The 16449-nt window shown below is 41.5% G+C and overlaps 1 protein-coding gene across 5 annotated transcripts in view; it reads right to left on the bottom strand.

Moving 5' to 3' along the window:
* Positions 1–141: 141 nt before the first annotated feature.
* Positions 142–16449, bottom strand: part of TTC3 (tetratricopeptide repeat domain 3) — a 49778-nt gene continuing 33470 nt past the window's right edge. For 2 of the 5 annotated variants that reach the window (XM_039729357.1, XM_039729362.1), the window contains 19 exons: positions 14864–15178; positions 13898–14161; positions 13638–13684; positions 12603–12659; positions 11525–11601; positions 11264–11416; positions 10247–11087; positions 8960–9025; positions 8371–8520; positions 7686–7825; positions 6929–6997; positions 6548–6644; positions 6035–6135; positions 5443–5536; positions 4824–4922; positions 2867–3258; positions 2274–2385; positions 2012–2185; positions 142–1820 (listed from right to left, as the gene is read on the bottom strand). In XM_039729357.1, coding sequence (XP_039585291.1) covers positions 1461–1820; positions 2012–2185; positions 2274–2385; positions 2867–3258; positions 4824–4922; positions 5443–5536; positions 6035–6135; positions 6548–6644; positions 6929–6997; positions 7686–7825; positions 8371–8520; positions 8960–9025; positions 10247–11087; positions 11264–11416; positions 11525–11601; positions 12603–12659; positions 13638–13684; positions 13898–14161; positions 14864–15178 — 3608 coding nt within the window. In that variant the 3' untranslated portion in view covers positions 142–1460. The remainder of the gene's footprint in view (positions 1821–2011; positions 2186–2273; positions 2386–2866; positions 3259–4823; positions 4923–5442; positions 5537–6034; positions 6136–6547; positions 6645–6928; positions 6998–7685; positions 7826–8370; positions 8521–8959; positions 9026–10246; positions 11088–11263; positions 11417–11524; positions 11602–12602; positions 12660–13637; positions 13685–13897; positions 14162–14863; positions 15179–16449) is intronic. The other 3 variants (XM_039729360.1, XM_039729359.1, XM_039729358.1) reach the window with 3 other exon arrangements.

Below are 16449 nucleotides of genomic sequence, written 5' to 3' on the forward strand. Positions count from 1 at the left end.
TGGGAAAGAGCTGCAGCCCCCCAAACTACTGGAAGCTGAAAAGGATTCCAGTGCTGGATTTTTTAGGCCTTAATCCTACAGCAGAGAGTGGTTACTCACCCCTAACTCAGAGTGAGCAGAAATACTACACAAAACAACATGTTTGACTGCAGCAGTAATTTTATTTTTTTATTGAAGTGGTAATTAATACAGTAATTAATGAGAGAGAAGTTTAAAACTTCAGCTGGAGGAGATGGAGCAGTGTGGGGAAGAAGTGATCCCTGGAATTAGCCAAGAGCTCCTAAGCCATGTGATGCTCCCTGGATTCACACAACAGAAAATATGAGTTTAATTTTAAGATTCTCAGGCTCTGGTCCTCACCTTTTGGCTGTTTGGGGAAAATTTGTCTGTGTTGAAGGTGCTCTGGCCACTTCAGACTCAGGAAACAGTGGGAGAAAATTCCCTGAGCTGTTGGAATTCTGCCCCTCCTGCTACTGGTGACCATTTCTGCACAAAATAGAGAAGAAGTGTCACTTAAAAATCTTTTTAAAAAAATCCTTCCCAGTTAAACAGAACAACTCTTCAACAAGGGGAGAAATTAAAATTTCAACCTTCTGTTGAGATTAAAGAACTGATCCATATTAGTAACTTAAAATTCTTGCATCAAAATGTTACTGAAAGTCATTATTTAAACAATTTGAATTCTCAGCTGTGGTTTTTTTGCAGAGAGAGGAGCTGCAAAGACCACACCAGGCTGGAATCCTGGATTATCAATGCCAGAGGAAGGGCATGTCTTGATTTCCAGTTCTGTTGGTCCATCCTTTGGGTCACCTACTTGTTTGATATTGGAATAAATCTGAGGGGAAAGCCCCCTCTTCACAGGAATTATGCACTGGCCTTTCAGCTAAAAGAATTTGCTCATTTCAGTGTCCCTTAGCCAAAAATCCACCAGTGTGGTGTGCTGCCAGCCCTGAACTGCACAGCTTCGGGCAGGAACCAGGAGAAATCCTGGAGTGAAATCCCATGGCCAATGACCCCAGGGTTCTGTCCCCCAGGCCTGGGCTTGTGCTGCAGCCCCTTTACATCTTGAATTCTGAGTGGGGGAGTAAAACAGGAGTGAGGCAGGCTCAGCTGGACTTGTTCCAGGCAGGAAGCTCAGGGAAGTCCTCGGGCAGCAGGGCGTGGACACGGCACATGGGGCAGGTGCTGGAATGCTGCTTGAGCCACGTCCGGATGCACTGCGGGGACACGGAGAGGGTGACAGCCACAGCTGGGGAGGGGAGGCCAGGGGAGGCTCAAAGTGACTGACTGGCACTAGGGGGGAAGTTCTACACCCCCACATTTCAGTGGTGTGGAACTGTTCTCCTGCTCTCATCAGATTTATTCTGCGAAACAAATCGGCATTTAAACAAAAAAAGGTAAAGGGAGAAACGTGGAGTTACCCCAACACAATCCTGGCTTTTTTACTTCATGAATTTCCACTAGCAGGAGGCAAATACAGAGTGTTCAGGGATAACCCATTCCCTGAGTGTGCTGCCAGCAATCCCAACCAAATTCATTCTCTGGAGCACCACCTGAAACCCACTCTGATGAATCATTTTACTTTCAAAACTACCTAAAGCTTTCTGACTGTGGGTCAAGTTTGGATGGCAAAGGCTGGAAGAAGCAATTGTGCCCTGTTGTTTAAGCACTAAGGGGAAGGGGAGGGTAACGGGGTTGTTTTTGAGGTGGAGATGAGGAGCAGAACTCACCTCTCTGTGGAAGCGATGGCCACACTCGAGCTCACAGCAGTCTCTGCTCAGCTCATCGTGACAGATGCTGCAGGGATCCTCACTGCAGGCCTGCCCAGGAGAGGAATGCTCCGATATTTAAAAATCAGCAATTAACCAGCACATTCCACTCAATTAACAAAGTCACTAACTTCAACCAAATCTTTTGTATACAAAATAAACGAGGCAATTTTTTTTCCCAGGATTATTTCATGTCTTGTACAGACCACAAGGCAACAACTCCACCGAAACAGCAAACTTACAGCACTGTCCTGCTTCCTCCATCTGGCTTTAGGCATAGCTCCAGCATTTCCCCAGGGCTGCAGGTTTGGCTGGGAGGGGTTTTTACTGGAGGAGGTTTTGGGGCTGATTCCTTCCGTGGGCACTTCCCTGCCCCGCACCGGGGAGTGCAGGGCTCTGCCTGCGGGAGCTGCTGCCTGCACAGGGAGCAGAAAGGAGCTGTGTGTTGGGGCTGTGCTGCTCCAGCTGCCACGGGAGGAAGAGGAGCAGCTGCAGCCCCGGTACCTTGAGCTGCTGGTCCAGGAGGAGCTCGGTGGCCTGGCTGAGGATCTTGTCAGGGCTCAGGCTGTTCCCGTTTCTCCTCTGCACGTCCCTGATGGAGGCAACGAGGTCTGAGCTGCAGGGACAGGAAAGGCAGGGTCAGGGATGGGCCTGGAGAGCATTGCAGCAGTTCCCTGTTTGATCCCAGCAGCTTTTCCCAGGAACTGGAGCCTGCTCCCAGTGACTCTCAGTATCCAGGATGAAACCCCCAAACCAGAATCATGGAATGGCTTGGGAGAGACCTGAAATCCAATCCCATCCCATCCCCACCCCACCCCTGCCATGGCAGGGACACTTTCCACTGTGCCAACCTGGCCTTGGGCACTGCCAGGGATCCAGGGGCAGCCCCAGCTGCTCTGGCAATTCCATCCCAGCCCTGCCCACCCTGCCAGGGAACAATTCCTCATTCCCAAGATCCCACCCAGCCCTGCCCTCTCGCAGTTTAAACCCCTTCCCCCTTTTCCTCCATCCCTGGTCAGCAGAACAAAATCATTCCTTTGTGCCCTTCATCCCTGGCTGTTCAGTCCTTGTTTCACAGCACTCCTTCCATCCAGTACCTGCTGTGGCTTGGGAATATACTCTGGAGCTGGGCTAAAACATTTTCCATTTTTTTTGGAAGCTTTTTGTTGTTTGCAATTCCAGAAGGCCTTGGCTGCCGAGCTGAGGGATCCTGGTGGGTCTGGTTGGGCTGGGAGGTACTTCCAGAAATGCCTGATGGGCAGGATGGTGAGATTTTATTGGAATGGGATCCCTCTGGAGCTCTGGGCTGTGCTTTCCCAGCTGCAGAAGAAGCCTCAGAGGTGGCAGGAGCTGCCTTGGCTCCGGTCTGTGCTTGGAGTGGAGGCTGGGCTGGAGCTTTCCCATCACAACTGGAGAATGCAGGGAGGGCAGGTGCTGAGGAACAGGTGACAATGGCAGGGTCACACACGGGAGGTCTGTCTGGCATTGTCTAGGAAACAAACACATTTCACAGGAAACAGTGATTAAAACAAATTCAGCATTTGCACTGGGAATTGTGACAGGCTTGGCTCTGCCCAGCATCTCAAAGGTGACATCAGTTTATCATAAAAACTCCCTGACATCAGGGCTCTCTGGTCTTATGGCAATAAAAAATAAATTCCAAATGCAGAACAAGAGGCACAAAAGTTTCTCTTTCCCAGCAAATTGGTGGTGATTAAGTTGTCTCCATATTCTGTGTCAGTAAATAGAAAGGACAGACCTAAAAATAAGTGGGGAATTGCACAGGAGAGCAGGAGTGTTACACAGGAACTTGCAGAAGCCCAGAAGAAGTGTAATAACTTAATAACTATCTCAAATATTAGACCAGAGCCTTGAATCTAAATTACAGTCAGACCAAACAAAAAACACCAAAAACAAAAAAAAAACCAAACCAAAACAAAAAAACCCACCAAAAAAACGCCAAAAAACCCCAAACCAAGATTTTCAACAGAGAAAAAAACCCCCAAAATTTAAAAAGGACCAATCAGAGAGGTCAGAAGAAACTGCTTTGCTTTGAACAAAGCATTGGTGGAGCTGTTGGGCCGTGAGAAAATGTCTGTGAACAGAATTTCTGGGGCTGTTCTCACTCCAGATTCCCAGAAATGGCTCTGCTCCTTGAACAGAATTTCTGGGGCTGTTCTCACTCCAGATGCATTCCCAGAAATGGCTCTGCTCCCCCTGACACACCTGGCTGGGAGCTGAGCTCGGTGTCTGCAGTCAGTGACACACAGTGCTGCAGGGATTCCTTTGGGAAATTGAATTCCCCATGGAAAGGGAGCTCAGGCCTTGGCAGGGCTGCCCAGGGAGCTTTGCAGTGCCCATCCCTGCAGGTGTCCCCTGGAGGTGGCACTGAGTGCTCTGGGCTGGGGACAAGGTGGCCATGGGGCACAGCTGGGACTCCATGGGCTGGGAGGGCTTTTCCAGCCTCAGGGATCCTGGGATTCTGCATGATGGGGTTTATCCCAATGATTTTGGGGCTGTTCAAGCTGGAGAAGGCTCCAGAGAGCCCCTTCCAGTCTAAAGGAGCTCCAGGAGAGCTGGAGACACACTTGGGAGAAGGGATGGAGTGACAGCACTCAGGGAATGGCCTCGAGCTGAAGGAGGGCAGGGCTGGAGGGGACATTGGGCAGGAATTGTTCCCTGGCAGGGTGGGGATGGCCCTGGATCCCTGGAATGTCAAGGCCAGGTTGGACACTGGGGCTTGGAGCAGCCTGGCACAGTTCCAGGCTTGGAAGTGGCTGATCTTTAAGGTCCCTTCCAACCCAAACCATGCTGAATTCCAGGATTTTGGTGCTACAGGAACCCTACAATGGACAGAACCATCAGTGAGTCATTTCCAGCCTGAGCCCCTCTCAGGAGCTGGGAATGTGCTGCTCCCTGACCTCCCCTGCTCCATCTCCCTCCCCTGATCCTCTGGATCACCCCTGGCTGCAGTTCCAGCTCTGACACCTCCCAGCAGTGCCAGCCATGCCAAGGGGAATGCCAGGCACTGTGGAAGCACAGTGGGATACTCACAACAAGCCCCTGAGGCCAAGGAAAATCCTCAACTTCCACTTTACTGAGGCAGTCCCGGGCCCCGTCCTTCACCAGCTCGATTTTCTCTTCATACTCAGCCTGCAGAAGGAAAACCAACCCTCAGCAGCATCAGCCTGAGCTCCCTCCTCACTAAAAATCACATTTTACAGTCAGCTTCTCACAGAGTTTGGTTTTTTTTTTATTTTTTTTTAAAGAAGTTCCACGGATTTTGAAACAAAAATAATAAACTTGTCAGTATGGTGTCGTGGTTTGGAATAGGACAAAATCTAGGCAAGTGATCTTAAAATTAAATTAATTAAAATGAAAATTAAATTAAATCTTAAAATCTCAAATTAACAAATCAAAACCACCACATGTGGGGACCCAATTTTGCAGCAAGTGTATAAAAAGCAGATTTTTGCTTTTAAAATAGTGAATATATGCACTATGAATTACCAGCCTGGACTTCCAAACTGTCTCTTTCTTTTGTAATTAAAAAAATTCCCCTCAGCATCTGGAGGACAAGCTACTGGTGTTTTAAAAAACAAATGCAAAGTTATTTAATGCTTTCATTTCCAGAGTTCAACTGAGAAGCTGGTGGACAGAAATGAAGTTTTACCTCGACTTTTTCCAGTTCTTTCTTGACATTTGAAATAAATATTTCCCAGGACTCAATCTGGGACTTCAACACAGGAGCTGCTGAAGCTGAGCTGCTGGAACATTGAGGATTTACAGTTAAACTCCAACATTCCCATTATTTTTAACACCAGTGGTGTTGGCCCAACAGTTCCTCCCTCAATAATTAATCCCAGTTCAAGTTTTCAAGGGATTTCAGGTTAAAATCAGTTACACTGCAGCCCTTTTCCAGGGATACTACTGGGCAGGAATAACTGAATTATTATTATTTTATTATTGTTACTACTACTACTACCCAGATAATCTGATTTTCCCAGCTCAGAAAGACACAAGGATCAGGATGAGACTCAATTTCCAGCTGAATTTTGTTTGGGGCAATATTATTTACCCCCAGCTCTGTGCACTTTTATACTACCACTACTACTATTATTATTATTATTGATATAAATACTATATGTTCAATATAACTACATAAAATAAAAGCTACATTAGATATAATTACAGAATATAAAATAAATATTACATAGTAAATAACAAGCAGGAGCAGTGGAATTCCTGGTGGGAACTCCCAGTACCTGCCCAGTGCCTTCAGCATCCTGAGATTTCCTTCTGCCTTGGCAATGGTGCCTTTGAGCTTCCAGATTTCAGTTTCCTTCCAGGTCTGGAGCACTGAGATCTGTGACAAAAAAAGAACAAAAAACAAACAAAAATTTAAACAACAAAACACAACACAACAACAAGAAAAAAAAAGAATAAACCAAACAAAAACCAACCCCCCCCCAAAAAAAAATCACAAAAAAAAACTACCAACCCAAAAATCCCACCAAAACCAAGTTAAAAAAATAAGGAAAAAAAGTGATAAAACCTTACACTGGGTTTAATAAGAATTTAAGAATTAAAATCTAGTAAGAATTTAAAATTTAATAAGAGTTTGAGGATACAAAGTGCACACACTGTTCCTACAGTGAGGAATTTTCAAGTGGAATTTCCATCCTTGGCATTTCCAATATTTACTCAACATCTTTGATACCATTTCCCCATCCTCAGTTGTAACAAAAGGTTTTTAAGGATTTTTTTTTTGGTTGTACCTCTGCTTTAACAGCTCTTTTCTCACACTCCTGGCTTTCATCTTGACTCTTTTTTATCAGCTCTTCCAATCTGCCTTTCTCATTAGCAAATTTATTACTGTGAAAGGAAAAGAAATGAAATATTTGAGTAACATTCACAGCAGAGCAGAATTTTAAATTTATGCCATTTTAGGGTTTTTTTAAAGCTACTCAAGTGTCATGTAATCAAGGTAAATGTATGAGAGTATGATTTTCTTTATTCTAAATATTAATATTTATTCAGGGCAAGTAAATGCAAACTAAGAGTAAGAAATATGGGTCAAAGTGCTGGTTTTCCCCTAAACCTTTACCCAAAGTGAGGCAGAAAAATGCAAATATTGCTGGAAGGAACATGAGTTTTACCTGGTCTCCAGAAATGTATTTAAACATGTATTATATTGCTTTTCCTTGTCACCAATGGTCTTCAAATACCTACAGGAATAAAACATTTCTTGAGCTTGTTGTGGAAAAGGTTTATTGGCAAATATGGGACATGTTCCTCTAGAACCACCAGGACAAGGTGTAGGGTTTGGATCCTGTTTATCCCTGAGAATTATGGAATTCCCACCTAAATTCCATTAGAGAAAACCCAGGAATTATAAAATGCCCAAGGTCAGGTTGGAGCAACCTGGGACAGTGGGAGGAGTGGAAATAAATGGTCTTTAAGGTCCATCCCAACCCAAACTACTCAGGGATTCTATTCTAAATACATTTACATTTATTGCTAATAAAGCAGTGATTGAGATAAAACCAGGCTGATGATTTTTCAGGAGAGATTTGGCCCAAAGTACTTAAGACTAAAGATAAGCAAAGCCATTCAAGGACCAAAGTCTGGGCTCTATAAACTAAGAGGACATTAAAATACAGTAGGAATTGTCAAATCTGATCAGGAGAATTATTGCTAAATCAGTTTAATCAGTTATTTAAAAGCTATTTTAGATGTTTACCTGTCATTTGCCAAAAAATTCAAAATAAGAAAGGGAATATCCATATCCACATTCCAGCCTAACACTGGGAGAAAATGCCTGGCTGCTTTCACAGCCAAGGATTAAATTTCCTTAAAGAGTTCTGAAGTTTAGACTATCAGGATGAGGGGATGTAAATCTATTTACAGCTGTACCTCTCATTGGTGTCTGAGTGCTTTTTAGCTGTGCCCTTCAGAGCTTTTAAAGTCTCTTTATTTTCTTTCTTCTCCTGCTGCCATTTCTTCATTTGTGCTTCTGAGTCTCGGTGGAACCATTTCAGTTCATTCTGGGACACCTGAAGGCAGAAAAGAAAACTTCATTTCTGAAAATTGTGGTTTATTCAGATAGAAGTTGGAGCAGACTGAGGATACTTGACTCTTACTTACAATACTCCAACAGTAACTCAATAAACCCAACCATTTTTACTATTACATTACCAATAAATATAAATAAACAAGATATATACAAAAAATACCTTTTAGGGGTTTTAAGCCAATACCTAATATCCTTTAGATAAAACATAATAAACAATAACACACCTCAGTAAAACAGTTCACATTACAAACATACTAAACACAAAACCAAACATCACTGTGATTTCTCACACATTTTAACAAATTTCATTTAATTTAAATTAACATCCCTAAGTACTCTCCCAAGAATCACCTCGTATCTACAAAATAAATTCCTAATTGCTGTTACAAACCCCAAATCAGGGATCAGTCAGGGAATGGCTGGGGTGGGAAGGACACCTCCCACCAGCCCGGGCTGCCCCAGGCTCCCTGGACACTTCAGGGATCCGGGGATTCCACAACCTCTGATCCAGGGGGAAACCTTTACCTCAGTCTCTTCAATACTTTTTTTCAGGAGCTCTTCCAAAGCAGCAATTTCCTCCAAGTTCCTGCTCTGTGACTGCTCAAATTTCTCCTCTGCTTCTCTGAGTTGTTCCTGCAATACCTGGTGCTCCTTTTCCATACGGAGAATATCTCCCTGGGAATTAATCAGTTACAAAAACCAGGTTGATTGATGCCTGCTCCCAGTTCAAAGGTCACATTTTCTCACTTTTATCTCCTGGTACAGACATAAAGCTGCCACTAACACCACTCTGAACTGTCTCTATGCCCAAATTGAATATTTAAATACAGTTTTTGGATGAGGAAATACCTCAAATATTCAACATCTGAATAGCTTAGAATAAAACAATCAGAATATCAAACATCAGAGCAAAGATCAAAAATCACTTCCTTGTGAGGCTGGGTGATGTTTCCAAGAACATCACAGAACACAAAAACAGCCAAACAACCCAAAATTCAAAGTATCTATAAAAACCCGTTGTTTTCAGAGAGTTTTCATTTCTTCAGGGTTCAGTTTTTGGGCATTCCTTTAACCTCCCTCATGAGAAATGTAAACCAGGATGCAGGGAACTTACCTGTTGATTTTCAAAAGGATGGAAAGGCAAAGTATTGGTTTCCCTATCAGCAACTTCCTGATTTACCTAGAACACAAAAAATATTAGAATTTGATTAAAAATCTCCGTTCATAGATGAGCTGCTCTGGTTTGGAGCTTTTGTACCTCACTGAGGGTTTTATAAATCCAACTCTAATCCAGGCCTAGAAATGATGTAGGAAAACATTGTGGAGGCGTTTCTGAAAGGGATTTATTTTTCCTTTTCCTGATTTCATTGACCATGAGCAGCTCCAGGGAGTTCTGTGGGTCTTTAAACAAAGTTATGCTCTAAAAATCTGAAAAATGAAGTGTCTCACCCTCCTGTCAGGGAGTGGTAGAGAATGAGAAGGCTCCCCCTGAACCTCCTCCAAAAATCCAAATCTTCAAATGTTGTGGAAGTGAAAATAAATCCCTGAACTCATCACAAAAGGAGAAAAATAACACAGAATGACTTTGCTTCTTCTCTAAAGTGAAAGCTGAAACTTCTGTGCAGCAGTTCCCTGTGTGATACCCAGGGGAAAAAAGAGCTGCAAAAACTTCAGGAACAACAAAATTCAGTGAGCAGCTCTGAAGAATTACAAATGAAAAATGTGTAATCACAGAAACAAAAAGTTCTCAAAAATCATGGAATGGTTTGGGTTGGAAAGGACCTTAAAACTCATCCAGTGCCACCCCTGACATGTGGAAAGGTTTAAATTTACTTCATTAACTGGGCCTGGAATCTGTAAATCTGGGATGAAAACACAACAATGGGAGAGCTCGACACTGGGGAGACAACATGGATTTTTAGTAGGAATCTCCTAGGCAGAGAAAGGAGCTGCAAATCTCAAATTAGGCATGGAAGGGACCTTAAAATCATCCAGTGCAGGGACACCTCCCACTGTGCCAGGCTGCTCCAGCCCCAGTGTCCAGCCTGGCCTTGGGCACTGCCAGGGATCCAGGGGCAGCCACAAAATCTCTGGGCAACCTCTTCCAGTGTTTCACCACCATCACAGGAAGAATTTCTGCCTCATATCCCACCCAGCCCTGCCCTCTGGCACTGGCAGCCATTCCCTGTGTGCTGTCCCTGCATGCCCTGGAAATTGTCTCTCTCCAGCTTTCCTGGGGCTCCTTTGGGCCCCGCAAGGCCACCCTGAGCTCAGCCCAAAGCTTCTCCTGTGCAGGTGAACAATGCCAGCTGTGCCAGCCTTTGCTGCCAGCAGAGCTGCTCCATCCCTCTGCCCATCCTGGTGCCCATAAAATCTCTCCAGCATTTTTCCCACTCCTTACCTGAACAGCCACCATCCTTGTGTGAGGATTGCTCTGCATGTCAGGTTTATTTTTCCTTCCTTTTTCCTTTTTAACACATTTGCCTCCTTCAGCTTCATCTGAACCATTTGGAAAAGCAGAATCCTTTTTATCCAAGTTCTCCGACCGGCTCCAAGGGCCTTTGTATTCCTGGATTTCAGCTGGCACAGAATCCTCAGGGCTGTGTTTCCCACCTGGAATTGCTGATTCTTGATTTTCCTGATGAGCTGCAGGATCAGCATAAATAAACCCAGGCTGTGCCAGGGGCAATATTCCATACTGATAACCCCAGGAGCTCTGAGGTAAAAACACAGGCGGGCCTGGAGGCTCAAAGTCCTTTAGTAAAACACCTGAAAATGCAATCTCATTTCCCATGGAATGAACGTTTTCATTTCCCAGAGGATTCCCAGGAATGCAGGAGGCAGGGAAGGAGCAGGGAAAATATTGCTGGGTGCGATAATCTGGTAAATCAGGAGCTGCTGCCACAGGGGCAGCCACAGGGTACGAGAGAGGCTTGAACTCCTCGGCGTAGGGATTCAAGGGCAGCTTGCTGTGGGAGGAATTCCCCTGGGATTCCCCAGGTGGATTTTCCTTTTTATTCCCATTTCTGCTTGGATTTCCTTCGAAAAGGACCGAGTGCTTCCTCAGGCCAATCAGATTATCCACCATGATGAAACGAAGGGATTTCAGCAGGAAGGCCTCCAGGCCGCCTTCATCTTCCACCACCTTCCGAGTCTCCTCAGGGAAATTTTCATATTCCCCAATCAGTAATCTATTATTAATTTCCAGAGGGCCATGTTCTTCCAAGATTTGAGAGAAATAACTTTAAAAAAAAAATAAATTGTTATAATTAATTAAAGTTTTTTAATCTATTCCTTTAATTCATTCCCTCATAGTCACGCTACACACACCAGGATCCCAATTAATCAAAAAAATTATTAAAATTATGAAGTAAAATTAAACCCCCTGAAGCTCCTAAATACAAAAATTTATACTTACTCATACAAATTCTCAGAGATTGGATCTGGATTATTATTATTATTCATTTGATAATTGTTACTATTTGAAATATTATAGCGAGCTTCGAACTCCTCCAGTTGCTCCTGGAGATATTCTGGGATTACAAAGGGTTCATTTGAAAAATCTCTGTACCTTAAAAATCAGAAAAAAAAAATCAAGTTAACCCAGCCTTGGTGTTTTTAAGGGATTCTTCTCCAGCAGTTTGGAGTTTGGGCAACAAAAGCAGAATCAAATACTCACAAATTATTTTCTTCTATAAATATCTTCTCTTCTTCTCGTGGTGCTGTACTAACTCCACTGGATAATACTAAAATAGACTAAATAAAAACAGATTTCTTTTAGTTTTTACCTCACAAAAACTCATGTAAAATAATCCACTGCAAAGACCAGGAGTAATTTATTTACACTGATTTTTTTTCTTTAAATTCATTGTGTTCATTATGAACTGCAAAATTTCCAGGTAAAATTATCAGTGCTAAGCCACAGCAAGAAAATTCTTAATTAAAGTTATTAATTTCTTCTTCAGAACTTATTTGGGAAAGAAGAAATTGGGATATTCAGCCCCAAATCCCTCTTTTTGTACCAATTTCATCAAAATTTGATTAAACTTCCTTTTAAATTTGAGGCTGTTACAAATTTACCACAAGCAGGAGTCATCCCTAATTCCACATGCGACTCTGATTATTATTGTCTGTACCATTATAGACATTTTAATTGTCTTTATTTTTATTATCTAATAATTTAGAAATACACAAATAACTGCACCTAATTCAGAAAAATAAATCCTGAGGAAAAAATCTGAAGTTTACTCTTGAAATTCTAGAAAAATGATAACATGGTGAGGGCATGAGGTTTTCAATAAAGCAAAATCCTCCAAAAAGCAGCAGAAAAATCAGGCAGAATAATATTCCAATAAAATCTATAAAATAATGAATAATTAATAACATTCCTGAGCATGAAATGGAATTTTTGCACTGAATTCCCATCTTCCCACATAGAAAATTAAAATCACAACAATAATTCAGAATTAGAAGGTGCCTCCAGTCAGAGCCAAAGGGAGTCATAAATAAATTTTTAAATAGCTTTTATACTGATTAATTTTAACAAAATTGTATCATTTAAGTCTTAACAGCTTTATTTTACTTCAGAAAAAGCCACTTCAGTAAGGAATCTCCTCAAGGTTTTTACAAAAACAGCTCCCATGCACCTGAATGCCAGAAATTCTTAAAAAAATCCCAATTTTTAGGTGGGTTTGTAGTAGTAAATAAATGGTACCTGCTTGGTAAAAGCTGCTTCAGCAGCTTCCGAAGTTACTAACCTTTGAATCTTTCAAATTCTTCTTCCTGTTTTTGTTTTTAACTTTGATTTCATTATTCTGAAACAGAAAATAAAACAAAAGCACAGGATTGGCAAATGTTGTTTTGGTTTTCCAAGAAAGACAAAGACGAAGGAAGTGAAATTTAAATTATTGAGATTACACAAGAACAGAATAATTACAGGCTGTTTTAGGCTGTAACACTGAAACCAAAGCAGTTTTTAGTGCTGGTTTTCATTTCATTCTTGGATTTCCCCAGTTCATGAAATGAAAAAGCAAACAAGTTCTGCATTTTATTTATGTGTACATCTAAAAATCTGAAATTTATTAATGTGCACATTAAAAATTCTGCATTTCATTAATGTATAGATTTAAAAAAATCTTCATTGCATTAACATGTACATTAAACATTCTGCATTTTATTAACATGTACATTAAAATTCTGCATGTAATTAATGTGTAGATTTAAAGAAATCTGCATTTCATTAAGATGTACACTAGAAATTCTGCCTTTCCTTAGCATGTATATTAAAAATTCTGTATTTAATTAACATGTACATTTAAAATTCTTCATTTTATTAGTGCACACTTTAAAATTCTGCATTTTGTCAATATGTACACTTAAAACTCTTCATTTTAATAACGTGCACATGAAAAATTCTGCATTTTATTAATGTGTACATTCATTAACTCTTAAAGCTTTATTCTGAATCAAAAGTAAATCCTGGATTTGTAAAGGTATATTTAACTGCAGACAAGAACTTCAAATGATGGTGCCTCAAACACAGAATCAACTGAAATCTAAAATCTATTTCTGCCAATTGGGATGGATTTTAATGATGACACCAATCAAAAAGTGATTCAGAATGAGGCACACTTGAAAAACTATTATTAAATTATTCAAATATCAAATAATTTAAGACTTAAAAGATTAAGTCTCCAATAAGTCTGAAGGATCAGGCTGCAAAATATTTCCTTTTCTAAAATAGCAAAAAGTTCTTTCTGAGCTGAGGCCAAACAGAAAAGAAATTCACTTACTGATAAATTCTCATTCCCCTGCTTCTTTAATATAATGGTTGGATCATCTGTTGAAAGGATAAAATTCATGGTGATTGATGGAAACAACAATATTTTAATTAATTTACAATTTAACTGTGAAATCCCAGGAATTATTGCTCTAATCCTTCATCCAACACCACCAAAGCAGCTCCAAAACTGCAGCTGCAGAACTTTAATGTTAAAAATGCACAATAAAAATCAATTTTTACTGGAAATATTTCATCTTTTTGCCTACTCACCCATTTTATCAAAGAATTCATCTAAAGCTTGATGGAGGTCTGGAAAATGTTCTCTGTTTTCTTCTAAAAGCCATATAAAACAACGGGATTTCTCTAGGGGAGGGGTGAGGAAATAATCACAAATTTCTTGCTTTTCACTATCAGCTGCCACATAATCAAATTTACTGCCATATTTCTGGTTCCACAGTGGGATTAAAATAGAAAGGTCAACCTCTTGCAGAACTTGGCCATATTGGAGGAGGAAGTTTTCTGTAGCTGTCAGACCTGAAAAAGATGGGGAAAAAAAATCCCAATATTTCATTCCAGCTTTAAATTTTTAATGCTTAAAATGTGATATTCCTCTTCAAAGGGCAAGGGTTTGGTCTAGAAATTCAATGTACAGACGGTGTGAGAGCTTTTGTGTCTTGGAAATGCAAACAAAAAACGAGGAATGGGGCTGATATAAATTCTACTCTGACCAAGTTTTATTTGTATAATAATAGCAAGATTTGGATCTATTCTATGAGGAGAAGGAGGAGGAGGAGGAGAAGGAGGAGAAGGAGGAGAAGGAGGAGAAGGAGGAGAAGGAGGTGAAGGAGGTGAAGGAGGTGAAGGAGGAGAAGGAGGAGAATTCTTGGAAGGATATGGATGTGATAAAGCAAAATTAGGAACCCCAAAATTCCACTTTTTTCCATTATAAAGCCAACAGGAAACTGCAGAGCAGCAACATGAAATTACTTTGAAGTTTAATGGCAAAACCCCACCATTATTTACTCTCCAAAATCAGATTAATGCTACAAATATCAGCATTTAAGCCCATTCTAGAATCTTAAAACCATTTAAAAATTGTTGAATTTTCCCTGCCAAGCTCCTGAGCCACCCAAGCTGTGCTCCCCTCTGGAAATCAGGGAAAGGACAAAGAGGAGAGGTTTTACTTTGCTGTTTCAGTGAGGAAAAGAGAGAATTTCGTGTGCTGCCCAAACCCACCCAGGTGATCCAGGTGCTGCAGCCACTTGTGCACTTTGGGATCCACCTCTCCCAGCTGGCTCAGCACGTGCAGGAAGCCCCTGCTCCGCACCCGCCCCTTCTCCTGGATTAAGGAGCTCAGCAGCTGCTCCAGCACCTCCTGGGGAGTGCTGCTCATTTGGGAATAGGAGCTGAAATCCTCCTCTCTGATCACACCCCAGGCCAGTAACTCCTTTAATAATTTGGGAGTGTCAGGGACTGCAGCTTTGATCTGCTCGGAATTGCGCTGGATGTGCTGCAGGATCTGGTCCCCAGAGCATAAATCCTGGCCAGAACCTGCAAAAGTCAAAATATTGCAATTAAAAAAAGTACAAAACCAGCAGGATTTCATTGTCCTTACCACAATTCCAACTTAAAAAGCAACTTTTAAAAGCTCTAAAAACTTTAAAAGCTCAAAAACCTTCAAAAAGCTTAAAAACTGAAACCAACTTGAAAAGCACAGAGAATTTGGGTTAAGTGGTTTAATTCTAATTATTTGTTTTATACTGAGAATTACAGGATTTAAAGAATTATTTTTTCCCACACATCCTGAGCATTAGGAATTTGATCCAACATTGATTTAAATTTTTCTTTAAACACACAAACATCTTGCCCAGATTTTAGGATGAGGTCACAGTGACCTGCAGTGGCTCCAAGGATCACAACTAAAGATGAGCCAGAGAAAAGGAGAGACCAAAGAATTAAAACAAAACAAACAGGAAATGAATGAAGTTATAATAATAAATGATTTTACAAATCCACAGGGAAGCCAAAATCTCCCAAGTTTTCAGGATATGCCATTGAACAGGGAACAGGCACCCAGAGAGCACCAAGCATGGGATTAAAAAACACACCCCAAAGTATTTAACAGGGAATCCTAGGAAATTATAAATTAATTATAGCCCAAGCTGATAATACAGACAAAAAAAATTTTCAAACATCCTCCCTTTTCCTTTGCCCTGAGAAGGTGCAGGGGAAGTTCCCAGCTCTGGAATGTGCAGCAGCCATCATCCATCAAGGCACAAACTGAAGCTTTTAAATGCTTACAAAGCCACAGACTGAAATATTTTTTCCCCAATCATCTGAAATGTGCTTTTCAAGATCACTCTGTCATTATTTGAGATCTTTTTTTTCTCTAACAGTGTCCCAAGGTGCTTTTCCTGAAATCCCTTTCCAATGGGTTCACTCAGAATTGGAGCCTTTCCCCTCTCCAGGCTGATTTCGCAGGAATCAGCCAAGGAAAATTTTCTACAAGGAATAAAACCACACAGCAATGAAACCACACAGTAACACCCCCCAGCAGTTTGGACAATAAAAACAGAAGTGAAATAAAATCTGTCTGAAGTAAAAACGCAGATTTTTCACAGGGGGTGATGCTCAGTATTGGGATTCTGCTGTGACTGAGCTGGGATTATTCAGAATGCTGACCCCACTGCTTTGTGCTAACTCAGAATCCCAGAATCCCAGGAAAAGTGAGGCTGGAAAAGCCCTCCAGGATCATCAAACCCAGCCTTTAATTTTGATCCCCACCTTGGCCCAGCCCAGAGCTCCGAGCGCCACCTCCTTCC

Source organism: Passer montanus, unplaced genomic scaffold, assembly GCF_014805655.1.
Source record: "Passer montanus isolate IOZ18808 unplaced genomic scaffold, ASM1480565v1 scaffold69, whole genome shotgun sequence".
Classification (NCBI taxonomy): Eukaryota; Metazoa; Chordata; class Aves; order Passeriformes; family Passeridae; genus Passer; species Passer montanus.